Below are 15,844 nucleotides of genomic sequence, written 5' to 3' on the forward strand. Positions count from 1 at the left end.
CAGTGATGGGTTGGATTCAGAACTAATAACCCAGTGGGGGGGGGGTCATTAACCGAGCAATGCTCTGAGCCGGGCAGGCTGCATTTTCCTGCGTATCACTAAATGAATGCCAGCAGAAAGCCTGATTTGCCTATTGTAATGTTGCACATACAGGCTTTCTCTCCTCATGTTAGCCTGCACTCTGAGAAGCTTTTGGCTGAGGTACAGCCCAGACCGGGTAGCTTGCCACGGGAGCCTCAGCACTAGCAGGCACCACACGCCAGCAAGTTCCTCCCACCCAGCTGCTTTTCCATGGCCCGCTGCCGGTGTGCTGGGCCTCCTGCAGGCTAACGGGACGCTCCCTCGCTCGGTCGTGCTGAGTTTCAGCCACGAGGAAGGGAAACGAGTCTTCTTCCAGGCTGGAACCCCCACGGGCAATCCTCTCTCAACTTCTCAGGCCACAACTGGACAATGTGCCTTGGTGCATTTTGCTGTTCTCATTCATTTACCTGTATAGCCCCCTAGGGACAATGCTTTGCTCGACCTGGGATGTTTCAAATTAATTCTGCTAATGGTTGTGTTGTCCGTGGGGCAGGCAGCAGCCTGGGAGAGGGTGCACAGAGCTGGGTGCTGCTAAATGCTTTGGCAATCCCTGTCCTCACCAGGGCTGCTGGGGACAGATGAAGCTGATACACCGGGCTGAGCTGTCACACTGTGCTTTTACCATGCATGGCAATGCAGGGAAGGGTCAGAGGAGTTTGTTCAGTTCTGCAGCCGTGTCTACATCTGTCTTGTCCCATCAGGCTGTAATTAGCATTTTATCTACCCTTGCTACATGTGAGTTCCAGCTGAAACTTGCTCTGATGACACAGCTTGTTCAATCATTATTTTTATCTCTGTTACAGTTTTATTAAGTTGCTAATCATTAAGGTTTAAAAGACCAAGTCATACTTATTAGCTAAATGGTCATTGCACTTTAGTTAACATGCAAAGTATGTTCCCATCCTGTAGTTAGCTAATAATGCAATATAATTAATAGCCCCTGAGAAAGCATCTTGTCAGCAAGAGCTTTGACAGTGTTTTCCTAATGTGCTAAGATGACAGCCATTAAGACTTTTCTGTTGTGTCAGATAAATGGCTAACAATATCTACTTTCCCACTCTCTAGGTGTAATTTAAAAATTAGTTTGACTTCCCTAATCCAATAAGCTCAGGACATTTGGCTCCATTAACACTTTCCACGCTAATTTATCACAGATTTTTCTGCCTCACTTCAGCTTGTTTTTCACCGCTGAGCAGAGGCACCCTCCCCCTGCTGAGCCGAACGGCTGAGGATGATGAAGCTGAACCAAGAGCTACATATTCAGGGCACCGGGCTGTAATGTCTGATGTATTTTCTGAGGTGCTCTGTGTCCTTCGCTTTCGCTGAGACCTACCGGTGCTAAGGAACCACGAGGCAGGACAGCAGGTCTGGCTCCAGCAGCACACGTAGAGATGAGATTTAATTTAAGTGCTGTGCTCGAGAGTTTCACTAAAGCACGGCTGGCAGGTTTTGCCCAGAGGCACCAGTGCGCAGCAGTGCTGGAAGAGAACTGTCCTCCCCCGCAGGATGGCAATAAATCCTGGCTGTAACTCAGTGGGTTTTGAATCTTACAGGCTGTAGGCATAACTACAGACCAGGCGTTTGTGCAGTGCCTTGCATTGCCCCCTTTACTCGCTCTGGGGACTACGCAATGCAGCAGGGCTCCCCAGTCATGGGTTGGCTATCCCGTTGCAGTGCTGCGTCAGCCGCGGGAGGAGGGAACAGCTGGACTTGCAGCGCCTTTTCCCCCTTCCTGGTGCAAGTTACAGCTGGTTCCAGCCAGCTCGGTGTCCCTGGCACTGTCACACCGCTCAGCTCTTATCTGCAGCGTGTGCCCGGGGTGATTCAGCCGGCGGCTGCACACACACACCTCGCCTGATCACACCGTGCAGCTGCGCTGGAGGCTGCACAAGTCAGGAGCGAGCACAGAGCGGGCAGAGGTACTGCTGCGGTAGCTTTTATGCATCCCACGGCCTGCAGCCCCTAATAGCTGTAGGAACTGTCTAGCATCCCAGAATCCTGTTCTCAAGGCCAATGCAAAGCAGGATGAGTCACTGGTTCGATCTTTGTAGGAAGCAGAAGGTGAACATGGGATTAAAGCCGTGCCTGGAGCAGAGTGGGATGCCTATGGCAAGGTCACTGCAGAGGCTCTTTCATCTGGTTCAGGCTGAACGGAAAGATTGTATTTAGGAACACAGAGGGGCTGCTGAGCCTGGCATCGCCCTCTACAGGGGAGGATCATCAGTCCCCAGCCTCTTTTTTGTCCTCCTAGTCCAGGCTGCCCCCAGAAGCCAACATGAATCATCATCCCCAGCAGCCAGGACATGACTGTGCGATCCCAGGTAAGACAGCTCAGCAGTTAGAACCAGAGATGCTTGCTAAAGTTGCAGTAGGGTTGCGTTTACATTGCTTTGCTTGTGACCTGTTACTTCTCATCTTGCAGCATGACCTAAGTCTCGCTGAGCGAGCCTCTCACTGCTTCACCATGAAGCTTCCATAACTGAGAAAAGATACACCTCGCTCATTTTAACCTCTCCAAAAGCTCTTTGATAATTTCTGCTGTGCAATTTATATAAAGACGTGGACAGAGGAGACGAAGATTGGTAACATACCGAGCCTACTCAAAAGAAAAGATGTGATCCAGCTGTGCAGTGTTCTAAGCACACATGCACAAAAGGAAAGGAAATACGTTTAAACATGAAAGGCATGATATTTACAAATATGCTTTGAAATCAAATTGCTATTGTTGCACGGAAAATGGGATAATCACATTAGTACAATCAAGAAACTCTTTCTTTTCTAATAACTGTTGATCCGAACAAAGGAGAGAGATCTGCAAGCAATGACTGGTGCATCTGATTTCCAGTTTTCTTTAACTGAATCTCTGATAAAGACTGCCTTGGAATATTTGTTTTGTGTCTCAGAAATATGTATCAACTACAGTTGCACCTCAGCAAAAAAACTAGGCTTAGTACAGAAGATCTCTCAGATCACCTAAAATGAATCTGTTAATTGCAGAAAATCAACGAAATTTATGCCATGAACCATTGAGAAAATAAATTATTGTTAGTGCTTAGCCCCAGTCTGCTCCAAAACGGGCTCAAAAGAGTTGGGCGGTCTCTCATAAAGTATTTTATCACAAGATAAAATGCCCTCGAGCACGTGCAACTAGTCGTACACTTGTAGGTAAGCATACACACACCGTGAATGTAAAAACACTTAACGCAACAGCTCAGACACTGCTTATCAACTGACACAGAAGAAAAATGGGCAGTTCCCCAGGGTAATGTGTATCATCGCCAGAGCTAGGCTGCATGAGACAGCATCCACTGCCCGCCCTGGTAACAGAAGAGAGCCCGCCCCAACGTGCTAGGAGGCCCGTGTAACTAAGAGTCACACCTATCTCCTTGGGTACACACCGTACAAATTGAAGTGGGATCTATTCACGGGTTGTCATCAATTAAATAAAAAACACTTCAGAAACTGCTGACGAACTGATTAAAAACATGGAGTTAAAACGCATCCCTCTTGCAGTCCCATTTGAACAGAGAGGATAAATTCGGGATCTTGTGGCAGAAAGAGCAGAGCAGCAAACTAGCTGATGGTGCCAGCTGCAGAGACCAGCTCTGACAATGCTACCACACACACACATCACCATTTTTCTGGGTTTCTCACTGTTCTGTTTGTGTGGTGTTTAAAGTAAGGTATCCATGTTGCCCCAGGCAGGACTGGGCCCCACACCGCTCCTCCAACAGCAACTCCACAGAAAGGTCTTTGGGTGAATTTAGTCAAATAGCTAAAAGTATTATGGAATATGACTTGGAGTTTTTGTGTGTGTGTGTGTTTAATTTTTTTAATAACCATTTGGCCTTGTTTTGCTCGGGATCCATCTGTCTCTGTGTGGCTGCGTTCGCCGCCGCACTTGGGAATGTCTCTCCCCTGACAGCAGAGCAGGATTGATGTTGGAGGCTAACAAGGGCTGTGCTATTAATGCTGTAGATGATGGGCAGGACACCTTGCACAGAGCCATCTGAGCCTTACGTTAATTAAAACAAGCTTTCATCATTGCTCTTAGACAGTTTCAAGTCCTTTTGACTGACTACGCAGTGCTTGCAAAATGCTTTTGTTTCTGATTATTTTCTGACAGTAAAGGAGAAACGTTGAACTGACAAATGACCTTTGCATCGGCTGTTAAACACATTTCTCCAGAAGACTTTGGGAACACCCGTTCCTTCCCTGGTTTGCTAAAACCTCATTGTGTGCCCCAGGGGCTGCCCGAGAGCCCTGCAGCAGGAAGATGGTGGCAGAAAAGCCACGGCCTGAGCTGACTGGATCAGATACAGGGTAACAGGAATGAACACCCCCAGATGGCCCTGCTAGGCCTAGTACCACACCCTTGCACTTAAACCTGTTTTGTTTTGTTTTATTTTGAAAGCAGCATTCATTACAGAGGGAACGGCCTCACGTTGTGCCAGGGGAGGTTCAGGCTGGAAATGAGGAGACATTTCTTCTCAGGAAGAGCAGCCAGGCGTTGGGACGGGTTGCCCAGGGAGGTGGGGGAGTCACCGTCCCTGGGGGTGTTCAAGGAGAGGTTGGGCCTGGTGCCTGGGGACACGGTTCAGTGGGTGATGGTGGTGGGAGGGGGGTGGTTGGAGCAGGGGATCTTGGAGGGCTTTTCCAACCTTAATGGTTCTGGGATTCTGTGATTCTATGATATTTGGCCTTTATTACTAGTATATATTATATTCAGCCTATATTATTAGTGTATAACATTATGTGTTAAAATGCTGATTATTAAAATATATAAATATAATGTAATTATATAATACTATATTACCCTTATAACTTCCTATACTATTCCTGTGTAATAGTCCTAATGCAATTAACAATACACCCAGCAGCAGCAACCCCACACAACGTACAACGGCCACACCACCCATGCAATACCAATACACTTCACACCAACATCACGTTCGGCAACAGCGATATATTTAATTAAGCCAGTATCACGTTCAATTACAGTGATATATTTAATTAAGCCAGTATCACGTTCGGTTACAGCGATGCATTTAATTAAGCAGCGCCGTGTTTATGGCTAACACCACCGTCCGTAACCCCCCTCACGGCACGACCCGCCGGCGCCTCAGCGCCCCGTCAGGCCGCCGGGGCGGCAAGGAGGGGGGGGCGGGGCGTTTGGATGAGGACCCGCCCGTGTGGGCGGAGCCTGACGGCGAAGCCACGCCCCCCTCCTCCGTCGGGCGCGGGGCGGGCGGCGCGGGGCGGAAGCGGGCGGGGGGGGGCGGGGCGAGGTGCGCGCGCTGCCCGCCGCCCTTCCCGCCGCAGTGCTCGGGCGCGTGTGCGCGGCGCCCTGCCCCCGCCCGGCCCCGGCCCCGACAGGTAACGGACATCCCCTGTAACCCCCCCCCCCTTATAGCCCCCCACGTAACCCCCCCCTCTGTCCGTCCCCTTCCCCATCGCCCTCCCGGGGCTAACGGCTGCGGCCGGCGGGCGGTTGGGCCGTGGCGGGGGAGGACCGGGAGGGGATAACGGGGGGGGTACCGGGGGTTACCGGGGGGATACGGGGGGGTACGGGGGGGGGGTGCGGGCACGTGGCGCCTCCCCACCGGGCACGTGGCGCCGCCATGGCGCTGCCCCCCCTCCCCCGGCGGTCCCGGTGCCCCCATTCGGTGCCGGTGCCCCCCCCCATCCCCATCCCCGACGCCCCCCCTTCCCCGCAGCCCGCCGCCATGGCCGACGAGCTGGACTTCACCACGGGCGACGCCGGCGCCTCGTCCACCTACCCCATGCAGTGCTCGGCGCTGCGCAAGAACGGCTTCGTGGTGCTCAAGGGGCGCCCCTGCAAGATCGTCGAGATGTCCACCTCCAAGACGGGCAAGCACGGCCACGCCAAGGTGAGCGCTTCCCCGGCACCCCAACCCCCCCCATCCCAAACCGCAGGGCTTTGGGGACGGGGCAGCACCGCTGGGTGTAATGGGCGCGGGGTCGTGCTGCTCTGCCCCAGCCCCAGCAGAGCCCCGCGGTGCCGGAGGCAGGCCCGCAGAGCAGAGCCGAGCAGCGCGCCCGCGGGAGGTGCCCCCGTTCCCTTACGTAACGCCAGGCACGCAGCCGCTGCCTCGCCGGGCCTCCGCGGCCCTGTTTTGCCGCCTTGCCGTGCTGCTGCTTCCCTTCTCTCAGCACGGAGCACGTCCCCCTCCCGGCAGGGACGTGAGGGCTGCGGGCCTGTGCAGCAGCGTGACTTCGTGGCGGGTGTGAGACTTCGTGGTGGGGATCAAGAGTTTAAAAAGAACCAGACTTGTTAAAAGTCAAAAGCTGGAGCTCTCACTACCAAGCCCTTACCGTTTTTTTTCGCTTTCTCCCTCCCTTTGCCTTTTTTGGCTCGTTTTATTAGGCTGTCCTGTATTCTTAGATATTGAAACCGTTGCAAAAGTGAAAGGAGCTGGGGAGAGTAGCCGATAACCCAGTAATGCAAGTGCGAGCTGTAGCGGACTGCTAGGGGAGTGGGAGCTGCTTTAATCTCAGTGCATGGCCTCCTCTTCTGTTCTCCTTACCCCTCACGTTGTTTCTGTTCTGTTTCTCTAAACAGCTAGAGCCTGAAATAAATGTTCTTCTAACAGTCCTGTACCGCGCTGCACTTTAGCTTGTATCGCAGGACTCGGGTAGGCCATGGCTGTGCAAGATAACTTACTGGGTGATCTTCTGTAACGGGCTGCGAAGGGATATCTGAGAGGCCTTCTCTCAGGGCCTGGGCTGCTCTCAAAAAGCAAGCAGAGGGTTTAGGCAGAATTTTGTCTGTTTCATGTGATCTCTTTAAAAAATAAAGAAACTTCCATGGGACAAGTGGCACTGATGGCAGTGCAATCTTGCTTCTCTAGGACAAAAGGTGACCGATCTTATTTCTGTTTTCTTGTAGGTCCACTTGGTTGGTATCGATATCTTCAATGGTAAGAAATACGAAGATATTTGCCCATCAACTCATAACATGGATGTTCCAAACATCAAGAGGAATGATTACCAAGTGAGTTAATGGTCACTGTGTCTTCCCACACGTTGAGAAGCTTAAAACTCCCGATACCACAAGTAAACCATCTTCACCTCCAAATTGTCTGTCAATTAGTAAGGTACTGTTGCCAGAAGATAGAGAACTAATGGTTTGGCACGCTTAGCTGTCTCAGTGGGGCACTGCTGCACCAGTAGCATTTACTGAACTGTTAGAACTGTTAGAGCTCATTGTATGGGAGAGCTGCTCCCTGTACCACCAACTTCATGCAGCAGTCTTTAGAAATGATGGGTAACAGCTGTAATTTGGAACAGCATTTCTTCTAGTTCATATTGTAAGGTCACTTTTTTATTCTTTGAGATATTGACATCCTTTATAGAGAGGTTCCCCTACTTTTAGGTACTGTTACTATCTAAAGGATGACTAGTATTTCACATAAATGTGAATTTAAGCATATATTACCATTCACAATTTCACCCTTACATAGGCGAATCAACAAAACACTCTTAAGCCATGTCCGATGCCAGTACTAACTTGCTATGGTGCTACCTGCTTCTTGTGCAGGAGCTGGCTTTAGTTGAGCTCAAGTAATTTTGGTAATCTGCTCTGAAATACATATGTATGGAGGGAATTTGACAGGCTTCTGTAACACTTCCTGTGATACAGACAGTACGCTCTTAAAAGTGGCTTAATTCAGGTTGAGTTGTAACGTCTCAGCCATCTTCCCATTGTCTTGGGAGTAGTGGGGTAGTTCTGGTCGGGAGCTGGTACATCCCGATCGGTGGGAAAGCTGCAGTTGCTCAACAAAGCCAAAGTTCAGAGTGTTAGCAGCTCTTCGGAACAGTTGATTCTGTTAAAACACGACTAGCCTGTCTTGGGGCTCAGAGCTTCCAAGGGGTTGTTCGTGTGATCTTGGTGGTCTTTCTCTCATGTTCTTGGGCCCTTAATGCTACTGAAATTCTTGCTGTTTTTCAGACTTGTTAGGGCTGCCTTTTGGATTTACCGTAATGTGTTACAGGTACCCTAACCTGCTCTGTCAAAACAGCTCTTCCTTTAGCTCAGGCTTTCAATTTGGTTGAAAACAGCATTATAACAGTGGTCTAGAGTCTGAGGGATGTTCCCTTTTTTATTCCTTAGCCTGTAAAATAAATGATAGTATCTCAATGTACAAATGAATTTACAGTTCAACAGTTACGTACTTGCTGCACCTTCTAAAAGCAATGCTGTTCAGAGAACACCGTTCCAGTTATAGCTTCTAATTCACAACTGTAAAAAGCTGATCTGGTGACCTGGAAGTAGACATCTTGTAAATCACAAGGAAGAGTTTTGCAGTGCCCTACATACTAGGAAATAACCAGCAGGGTTCTGGTGATTTAATCTGTTGTTTAAATTGACTTGAATTATTTTTTTTAACTGTTAACACTAATTCTTTAGTACTGAGATTGTAACAGTTAGCTGTGCCTTCTGCTTATCTTCGGCTGTTGCCTGCTAGTGAGCATTAATGTTAAACTTCCTAAAAATGAACTTCTCTTCACAGCTGATAGGTATTCAGGATGGCTATCTCTCCCTGCTGACAGAAAGTGGTGAAGTTCGTGAGGATCTAAAGTTGCCAGAAGGTGATCTGGGCAAAGAAATCGAAGGAAAGTTCAATGCCAATGAAGATGTGCAGGTACAGAACAAAGCAGACAAGAAGAGCTGTGGTTAATTGCACTTGACTGTACAATGAAGAACTCGTATTCTAATATCAACCGTTTGTATCTCTTCATGAAGAGAGGGTTAGAAGTATGGGAATCGGTCCTTTGAGATGCAGAAGGACTTCTGTGTTGGAGCAGTCGATAAGGCACTGAAACCTGGCTGAGTTGACAGTGAAGTGATATGGGGGTTTCGAACGTCTAGATAAATCCTAACAGTGCTGTCCACGCAGTGTAAATTGGAGCTTCCACTCCTTCTTGCGTAAAGCTTTGATGTAATCTGGGCTATAGAAACAGCTTAAAGCTGAAAAACAAGCCTTGATGTGCTTAGGTCTTGCACTATAAAGGTCTAGCTTGTTTGGAAGGAAATAGATTAGTACCCTTCAGATGTCAAAAGCTTTAATGCTGGCTCTTTTGCTGAAAGCAACTTTGTTTTGATTATAAAATTACAATAGTCTCATCTGCTAATTTTGCCAGCTTCAGCATCCTTTCTTCTCAAATGAGAGATGGGATAGATGATAGTCTGAATGTCTGTAACTTTTAGGAGCAGCTCTTCTGTCAAGGGTTGGAACTCACCTGCTTGTCTTTTTCTTCCAGATATCCGTCATAAGTGCAATGAATGAAGAATGTGCTGTAGCCATAAAGCCTTGCAAATAAAGAGGATCGCCAGCCCCGGGCAACTGCTCAGGTCTGGACAAACCACAGATCTTTAAATTTGGTTCTGATTGTCACCAAAGCTCTGGCCTTCACAAGCAACCTCATTTCTTTTTTGAATTGTTAAAAAGCAGTGCTGGATTCTGGATTAGTGTTGCAGGCTAACTGGCAGTTTTCAAAATCACTGAGACTTTAATTTCCTAATTGTAACTATTTTAACATTCCTGTGGGTTTCAGCTATGGATCTAAGAAACCAATCAGGTGTTACTAGTGGATATATTTTTATTTGCTTGAGCAAAACAGTGTTTGTCTGTATGAACAGACAAAATCCAGTATTCAGGGGCTTTTAGATAAGCTAGTAGGTATCTAGGATTATAAAGTGACCTAGAGCACAAATAGTATTTTTCTTGACATGTTTAGATAGAACTGACAATAAAAGTAGCAATTTTTTTTTTAAGCTTAAGTATTTTGTGGATTGGGACTCTTGCAGAACTGTAGGTGCCAATCACAAATTTTAGACCAAGAAACTCAAGTGATCAAAAATGCCAGCTGGCTTGACCAAGCCCCAGTGGCCATGTGCAACTTAACTGTATTACCTCTGTATTCTTCTTTGCCAACTCGTTGGCTTATTGTAATGTTAAAATGGTGTCAAAGCCTACCTGTGGTTTAGGCAGGCAGTTGGAGTATAGGGTAGATAAGACATAGATAGGTCAAGGGGACACAAAGGTGAGAATGGATGCTAAAGCTATAGACTTTCACTCGAGGCCTTTGTCAGACTTGAAAAAAAATAGAAAAATGCAGTTCAATTGCTTTCCTTTATTGTATTTATCTTAAACTATAAAAGGGTGACAAACTCCATGGGAATCTGTTGCAGTGCTTCCAGCTTTAGGTTTTAATCTTCAGGTTCAGACCATATTTTTGTAGCACAAGGACCACATGTTTTTCAAAAAGTGGGACAAATTGTAGCATCGAGCCTAAACTAAACGCATGTGATTCTTTTTTTAAAAAAAAAAAAGTAGAATTATTGTATTTTCAAAATACAGACTTGACAGACAATACTGAACAACCGTGGCTTAACTATAAAAGTAAATTGCTACATAGTTTAGAAAGCTCCTATCCATAGGAGTTGAGTCATTAAAACACATGTATGCATCTAACTATTTAGTAGCTTAATAGGCAAACACAAAGCTTTTCAGAACTAGTCACGGAAGGATAACTAGCCTACTCCTGTTTATGGCATTCGACTTCAATTCTAAGACTTACTGACTCTTCATGAGTGGGAAACTTCTTAGCCCATGGCTCAAACCTCCCCTCACAGTGGGTAAACTGTTTCGTGGACTTGCCTTAAGCTTCAGCAGCTATTAGCAGATGGAGGAGAACTTGTAAACACACTGCATGCTGCCCTGGGCAGCCTGTGCAATTCAAACTCTATTGGCGGTGAGAGTCAGACTTCACACAGCTGTTAACCGCTTAAAATGTTTTTGACTTAATAGTTTGTACTCTAATCCCTGAAGGGCTCACGGCAACTGTCCTGAACAGCCCTCGTACGTAGTGTGATAGGGCTTAGCAAGCCTCGGAAGCCTAACATAGGTGGCAAAAACATGCATTCTTCATAGACTTCTTACGACAGGGAGAGCAGTTCAATGAAGGTAAAGACAGCAATAAACAAACATATTCCGGTAATAAAGCACAGTTACCTGGGACACCTGGCAGAAGTAGGATACTGCCGCATGCTCTTGCCTAGCACAATGCACGTTGCAGGTGAACTCTACAAATAGCGCCTTGACTGAAGTGATAAAACAGTTTTTAAAAAAAGCTGTGGAAGCAAGAGATTGAAAGGAATTCGTGGTAGTTTCTAAGGACATGCTTAAGAGTTGAAGTTAGTCTGCGCTATGTTCCTTTCTGCCTCTCCATCATACTGGTATCTGAGGGACAGGCTTTGTACGGTTTGGAGGGGACTAAACCGTTGATCATGGTCTTAATAGCAGGCTGATCTCTGTGATCAGCTGTCACACGGGAAGTCAGAGGTTGCTGTGTCATACTAAGGCAAGCTCTAATGCTGTTACTGTGCTATAGATGCTTCTAAAAATGCTTGAAGTCTACAAGACTTGGATTTGCTCTCATTCTGGTGGGGCTTTAGTCCACTTTCAGGTGCCGGTCAGTCCCCGGAAACCTTCTTGGAAGACAGGTATTTGATACCACTGGTCCACAGTCTAGGTATTTAATTAGACTGTAAGTTTTCTGGGCTGTTTCTTAACCTGTTTCTACAAGTGGGCTTCTGGTCTGAATGGAGTTTTCAGGTACTGCAGCAATCTAAAGATCAAGGTTTTATGACCTCCAGCTTGCTGGAAGAGCCCTCCTTGGGACTTAAGGATGTCCTATTGCAACCTTCAGTTCTGCAAGACTTAAATGATTCAGTACTTCAGTATAGGTTTGTTCTTATATACTTAGTTGTCTTTTGTGAAGCACTTCAAACACTACAGAAGTGCGTAGCATTGGTTTGTCATGCATGAAGTTTCCCATAGGTAATAATACATAAGCATGAGTCTTAAGTATAATCTCCAAGTTCCAGTAAGGTTGAACGTTGCTTCTAAATCAGAACAGATCTTTGAGACTTTTTTTTTTCCAAGGTGTCTGTCTGCTGTCAGAATAATTTGCAACAAACTTTGCTTGTGATCAGTAGTCCATCTAGATGCGTATTTGTAAGATTCCTAACCAAATGCTTAGGGAAACTCCTCTTTCATAGCTTTACTTTAAAACAAACGTTATCCATCTACTTGTTTTGTAGTACTGTCTTTAACATCTTAAAACAAATTGTGTCAAAACGGAAAGCTATAAGCTGCTGCAATTGCTTAAAATAAAGGCTGAGAAGACTAGGAAGCAAAGAAAAGTATTTCCACTCCAAATAATGATGCATTTTTTTATGGCTCCAATCCATTGAGTTTCTCATGCTACTTTACAGAATTGGAAAGACTGCAGTGTTTCCTGCCTCAAATGTTGGCACATAATATTTCAAGATTTCAATAGATCCTTCTACTTTTTGCTTATAATGGTGGTTTTTCAACTAGGCTCTTGCTAGTTGAGCCATGTTCTCAGGGCTGTTTTTTTTTTAAGGAGTTAGCTGAACTTCATTGTTTTAATGTAACTGCTTTCAAGCCTCTTGCAGGTTTTTCTAACCCATAACGTACCAAGAAACGGTGCACAGTCTGTAGCTTCACAATACAGGTAATTTTACAGAATCTGTAAAGAAGTCAAACTTGTTGACAGTTGAAACTCTTATGGTTACTGCAGGTCAGTCTCACAGAATTCAAAATTCAATAAAATCCCACTTTTTTTGGTTAATTAGAATGTAGTTTGTTACAGTAGAATTAAACTTCAGGATAAAAAGACCTCGTAAAGGATATGTCGTGCATCTCACACTGGGAAGCCACCGAAGGTGTGGGTCCTGCGGGTGTCGTGGAGCGCGGAGGAGCGTGCAGCGGCTCGACGCGCCGGGATCCTCGGAGGCTCTTCGCTGCGTGCGGTCCGGCCCTATGGTGTCTGGCTCCGGGAGTAACTCGCCGCGTGAGCTTAGAGCCGCTGAGCTGATCTAAATGTTTGCTGTGTATCACTGAAACCCCTGTTCTCGGTCCTTGTGCTGTGTGTTGTAACCGTGCCCCGGCGCAAGCCTGGGGAGGTGTCCCCTGGTCGCAGGGGACCCAAGCCCTGTCAGAGCCGTCACCCGAGGGAACGTCGGTCCCTGTGGTGCCGGCTCCACGCGTGTTTGTTTTAGCAGATGCGTTGTTTTATACCGTACCACCAACGAGGTGAAAAATGTCGGTGTCTGTTTTGCTCCAGAAATAATAAAAGATCTCGGTGTTGTGGGGGAGCTGAGCCGTGCTTGCCGTGTGTGAGGTTGGGGTGCTTATGGTTACGGGGTCTGTTGGTTCGGGTGAGGTTGGGTGGTGATTCCGCGGTGTTTGCAGCTTTTCTGTCAGGCGGCTGCTCGGCGCCCTCCTTGTCGCTGCTGGCCGGCCCCTGTGCTTGCCGGGTGACGAACACTGTTTTTTAACGCTCGAGCAGCTCGGCCTAGAATTGTACGAGAGGAAGAAACGCTGTCGTTCCTGTTCCTACTGACAATTACTGACAATAAAGAGGTGACTCGCTGCGCTCAGCCTCTGCCTCCTCTGTGAGGGGGGTATGGGGTGGGGGGGGGGGGTGCGGGGACACCACCTGAAGGGCCGCGCCCAGCCCCGCCCTCCCAGCATCCCCCGGCCGCGCAGACGCGCAGTCCCGCGCTGCGTGCTACGTCACGACGTCGGGCCGGCTATAAAAGGCGGGAGCGGAAGGGGCGCCGGCCTTTCGGCGGCAGGCCGCGGCGGCGGCAGCATGGGGGCGGTGAGCGCTGGGGGGGGTGGCTGAGGGCCGCGGCGTGCTCGCTGACGTCGTTACTGGGTTTTTATTTATTTTTTTAATTGTTTTCAGCAAAAGGACAGGAAGGCTAAGAAGGCGACGTGGAAATTCTGCCTCGACTTGACGCACCCTGTCGAAGATGGGATCTTTGATTCCGGGAACTTTGTAAGTGGCGAAGGCCTGAGTCTGTGGGGCGGCCGGGCGGCGGCTGGGGAGTCGCAAATCAATATTTCTTTAATTAATCAGCGGGTTTTGAAAGGTTCCTGGGCTTAAGCTTAGTTTATAGACTTTTTTTTTTTTTTTTACCTATCCATTGATTTTAAATTGAATCCTTTCTTCATGTGGCTGTTTTTACAGTGTGCAATTCAAAATTAATAAATAAATAAATTTTGCTGCGTTATGGACGTTTACTATAGTCATTTTTAACGTTGCTCCATGGCTAGGGTCCCTTCCCTAGTTCATACCTAGGGTGCCATTCCCTAGTGTTCTATTTCTTCTCTGCTGTTGAAACAGGAACAGTTCCTAAAGGAGAAGGTTAAGGTCAATGGAAAAACGGGAAACTTGGGAAACACCGTTCACATTGAGCGTTTGAAGAACAAGATCACGGTGACATCTGAGAAGCAGTTTTCTAAAAGGTCTGCCTCGACTTCTGTTTGTGGGTTTTGAACAGTGATCTGTTGCCTCTGACACATTTTTAATGTGTACAGAGAAGGTGTTAGCTTAGATCTTCGTAACACACGTTGATATTAGTGAAAGACAGTTCCAACAGACTTACAAGATCAGGTATTAAAAAACGTTTCTTAAAGCTCAGGACTTAACTGCAAATCAGTGCTTCTCTAATACAGACTTACATAGCTTGTTAAAAGTGTAACGAGGAAAGATATGCTTTAAAAGTCATAGCTGAATTCATGTCATGGGTGCCTGTTTATTAATTAATTAGTTGTATGGATGGTGAGACACTGGCCCAGGCTGCCCAGAGAAGCTGTGGATGCTCCATTCCTGAAGGTGTTCGGGTTGGATGGGCTTTGGGCAGCCTGGGCTGGTAGGAGGGGGCCCTGCCTGTGGCATAACGATTCTAAAAGGTATGTGTATGCAGTATGTGTTGTGGCAAGAGAACCCCTGAAGTCAAATGAGGCCTTGATCTGTTTAGCGTGCTAGGGCACGCAGTAGGTCACTACATTGATTTAGGGGTACAGTTTCTTCCCCACACCCTCATTTCTTTTTTTCTGATACCGATGCCCCAGTATCTATTGCATTAAACATGGTTTAGAGCTATTTCTTAGTGATCTGGAGTTACTGGCATTTGAGCTATTCGGTCAAAATGCAACAAAGAATAAGTTTTTATATTATCAGGAATGAAGACGTAGGTTTATTATCTGTTACACGTGATAATTTTTGATTTCTTGATATAATTAGTGCGTTGAGTCACTCCCTGAAAAATTCAGCTTGTAAAAGTTGCATTGTTGCCCTGATAGACCACGTCTTGGGTGGAGTTCAAATTGCAGTCGGGATTGCGAAATGACCAAGTTCTAACGTATAATTAATATTTCTAAGGTACCTGAAATACCTCACAAAGAAGTACCTCAAGAAGAACAACCTTCGTGACTGGCTTCGTGTGGTTGCATCTGACAAGGAGACGTATGAGCTACGCTACTTCCAAATTAGTCAAGATGAAGAAGGATCAGAATCTGAGGAATGATGTAGCTTACCTTTATACTTACTACAGTGTACAAAAAAAATAGAACATCTATTTATGAGAACACTTAACTTATTCGTGAATAAAGATTTTGTACTCTGTTGGACAGAGCGTGGATAGTTTTCAAGCCTTTTTCTTAAATTATAATTACGCGACAGCAGGGGGAATCATTTGATTTGCAGTTTTATTTCTATTGCTAGAGGTGAGGGCTGTTCAGCATGGCACCAATGGAAGTCCAGGTGGAAAAGCAGAACTGAGCCCTTCACCCAGTCAAAATGTAGGACATCATTGTTTAATCATATTTGTACAAAACGTGCTAGAGCTTTTTGTGAG

The 15,844-nt window shown here is 46.8% G+C and overlaps 2 protein-coding genes across 5 annotated transcripts; both read left to right on the top strand.

The window, feature by feature from the left end:
• The first annotated feature begins 5,344 nt into the window (after positions 1-5,344).
• Positions 5,345-9,483, top strand: EIF5A2 (eukaryotic translation initiation factor 5A2). 4 transcript variants are annotated; one of them, XM_040566553.1, is made up of 5 exons: positions 5,345-5,457; positions 5,799-5,972; positions 6,992-7,096; positions 8,616-8,747; positions 9,367-9,483. In XM_040566553.1, the coding sequence occupies exons 2-5, from the start codon at positions 5,808-5,810 to the stop codon at positions 9,424-9,426; spliced, it is 462 nt and encodes a 153-aa protein (XP_040422487.1). In that variant the 5' UTR covers positions 5,345-5,457; positions 5,799-5,807; the 3' UTR covers positions 9,427-9,483. The 4 variants fall into 4 exon arrangements, with proteins under 4 accessions (XP_040422487.1, XP_040422489.1, XP_040422490.1 ...); XM_040566555.1 differs by having other exon boundaries at positions 5,367-5,455; positions 5,791-5,972; XM_040566556.1 differs by lacking the exon at positions 5,345-5,457 and adding an exon at positions 5,574-5,592 and having other exon boundaries at positions 5,794-5,972.
• A 4,211-nt stretch (positions 9,484-13,694) lies between these two features.
• Positions 13,695-15,622, top strand: RPL22L1 (ribosomal protein L22 like 1). Its single transcript, XM_040566552.1, has 4 exons — positions 13,695-13,800; positions 13,888-13,980; positions 14,329-14,450; positions 15,370-15,622. The coding sequence occupies exons 1-4, from the start codon at positions 13,792-13,794 to the stop codon at positions 15,512-15,514; spliced, it is 369 nt and encodes a 122-aa protein (XP_040422486.1). The 5' UTR covers positions 13,695-13,791; the 3' UTR covers positions 15,515-15,622.
• The last annotated feature ends 222 nt before the right edge of the window (positions 15,623-15,844 follow it).

The sequence above is a fragment of the Cygnus olor genome, chromosome 9, assembly GCF_009769625.2.
Source record: "Cygnus olor isolate bCygOlo1 chromosome 9, bCygOlo1.pri.v2, whole genome shotgun sequence".
In the NCBI taxonomy this organism is placed as follows: domain Eukaryota; kingdom Metazoa; phylum Chordata; class Aves; order Anseriformes; family Anatidae; genus Cygnus; species Cygnus olor.

What these genes read in the sequence shown, in the direction of transcription:
- EIF5A2 (XM_040566553.1), top strand. Translation starts at nt 5,808, where the DNA reads ATGGCCGACGAGCTGGACTTCACCACGGGCGACGCCGGCGCCTCGTCC. An exon ending in GCAAGCACGGCCACGCCAAG is followed by an intron (nt 5,973 to 6,991) that starts GTGAGCGCTTCC and finishes GTTTTCTTGTAG; the next exon opens with GTCCACTTGGTTGGTATCGA. An exon ending in ATGCCAATGAAGATGTGCAG is followed by an intron (nt 8,748 to 9,366) that starts GTACAGAACAAA and finishes TTTTTCTTCCAG; the next exon opens with ATATCCGTCATAAGTGCAAT.
- RPL22L1 (XM_040566552.1), top strand. An exon ending in TCTTTGATTCCGGGAACTTT is followed by an intron (nt 13,981 to 14,328) that starts GTAAGTGGCGAA and finishes CTGTTGAAACAG; the next exon opens with GAACAGTTCCTAAAGGAGAA. An exon ending in GAGAAGCAGTTTTCTAAAAG is followed by an intron (nt 14,451 to 15,369) that starts GTCTGCCTCGAC and finishes AATATTTCTAAG; the next exon opens with GTACCTGAAATACCTCACAA.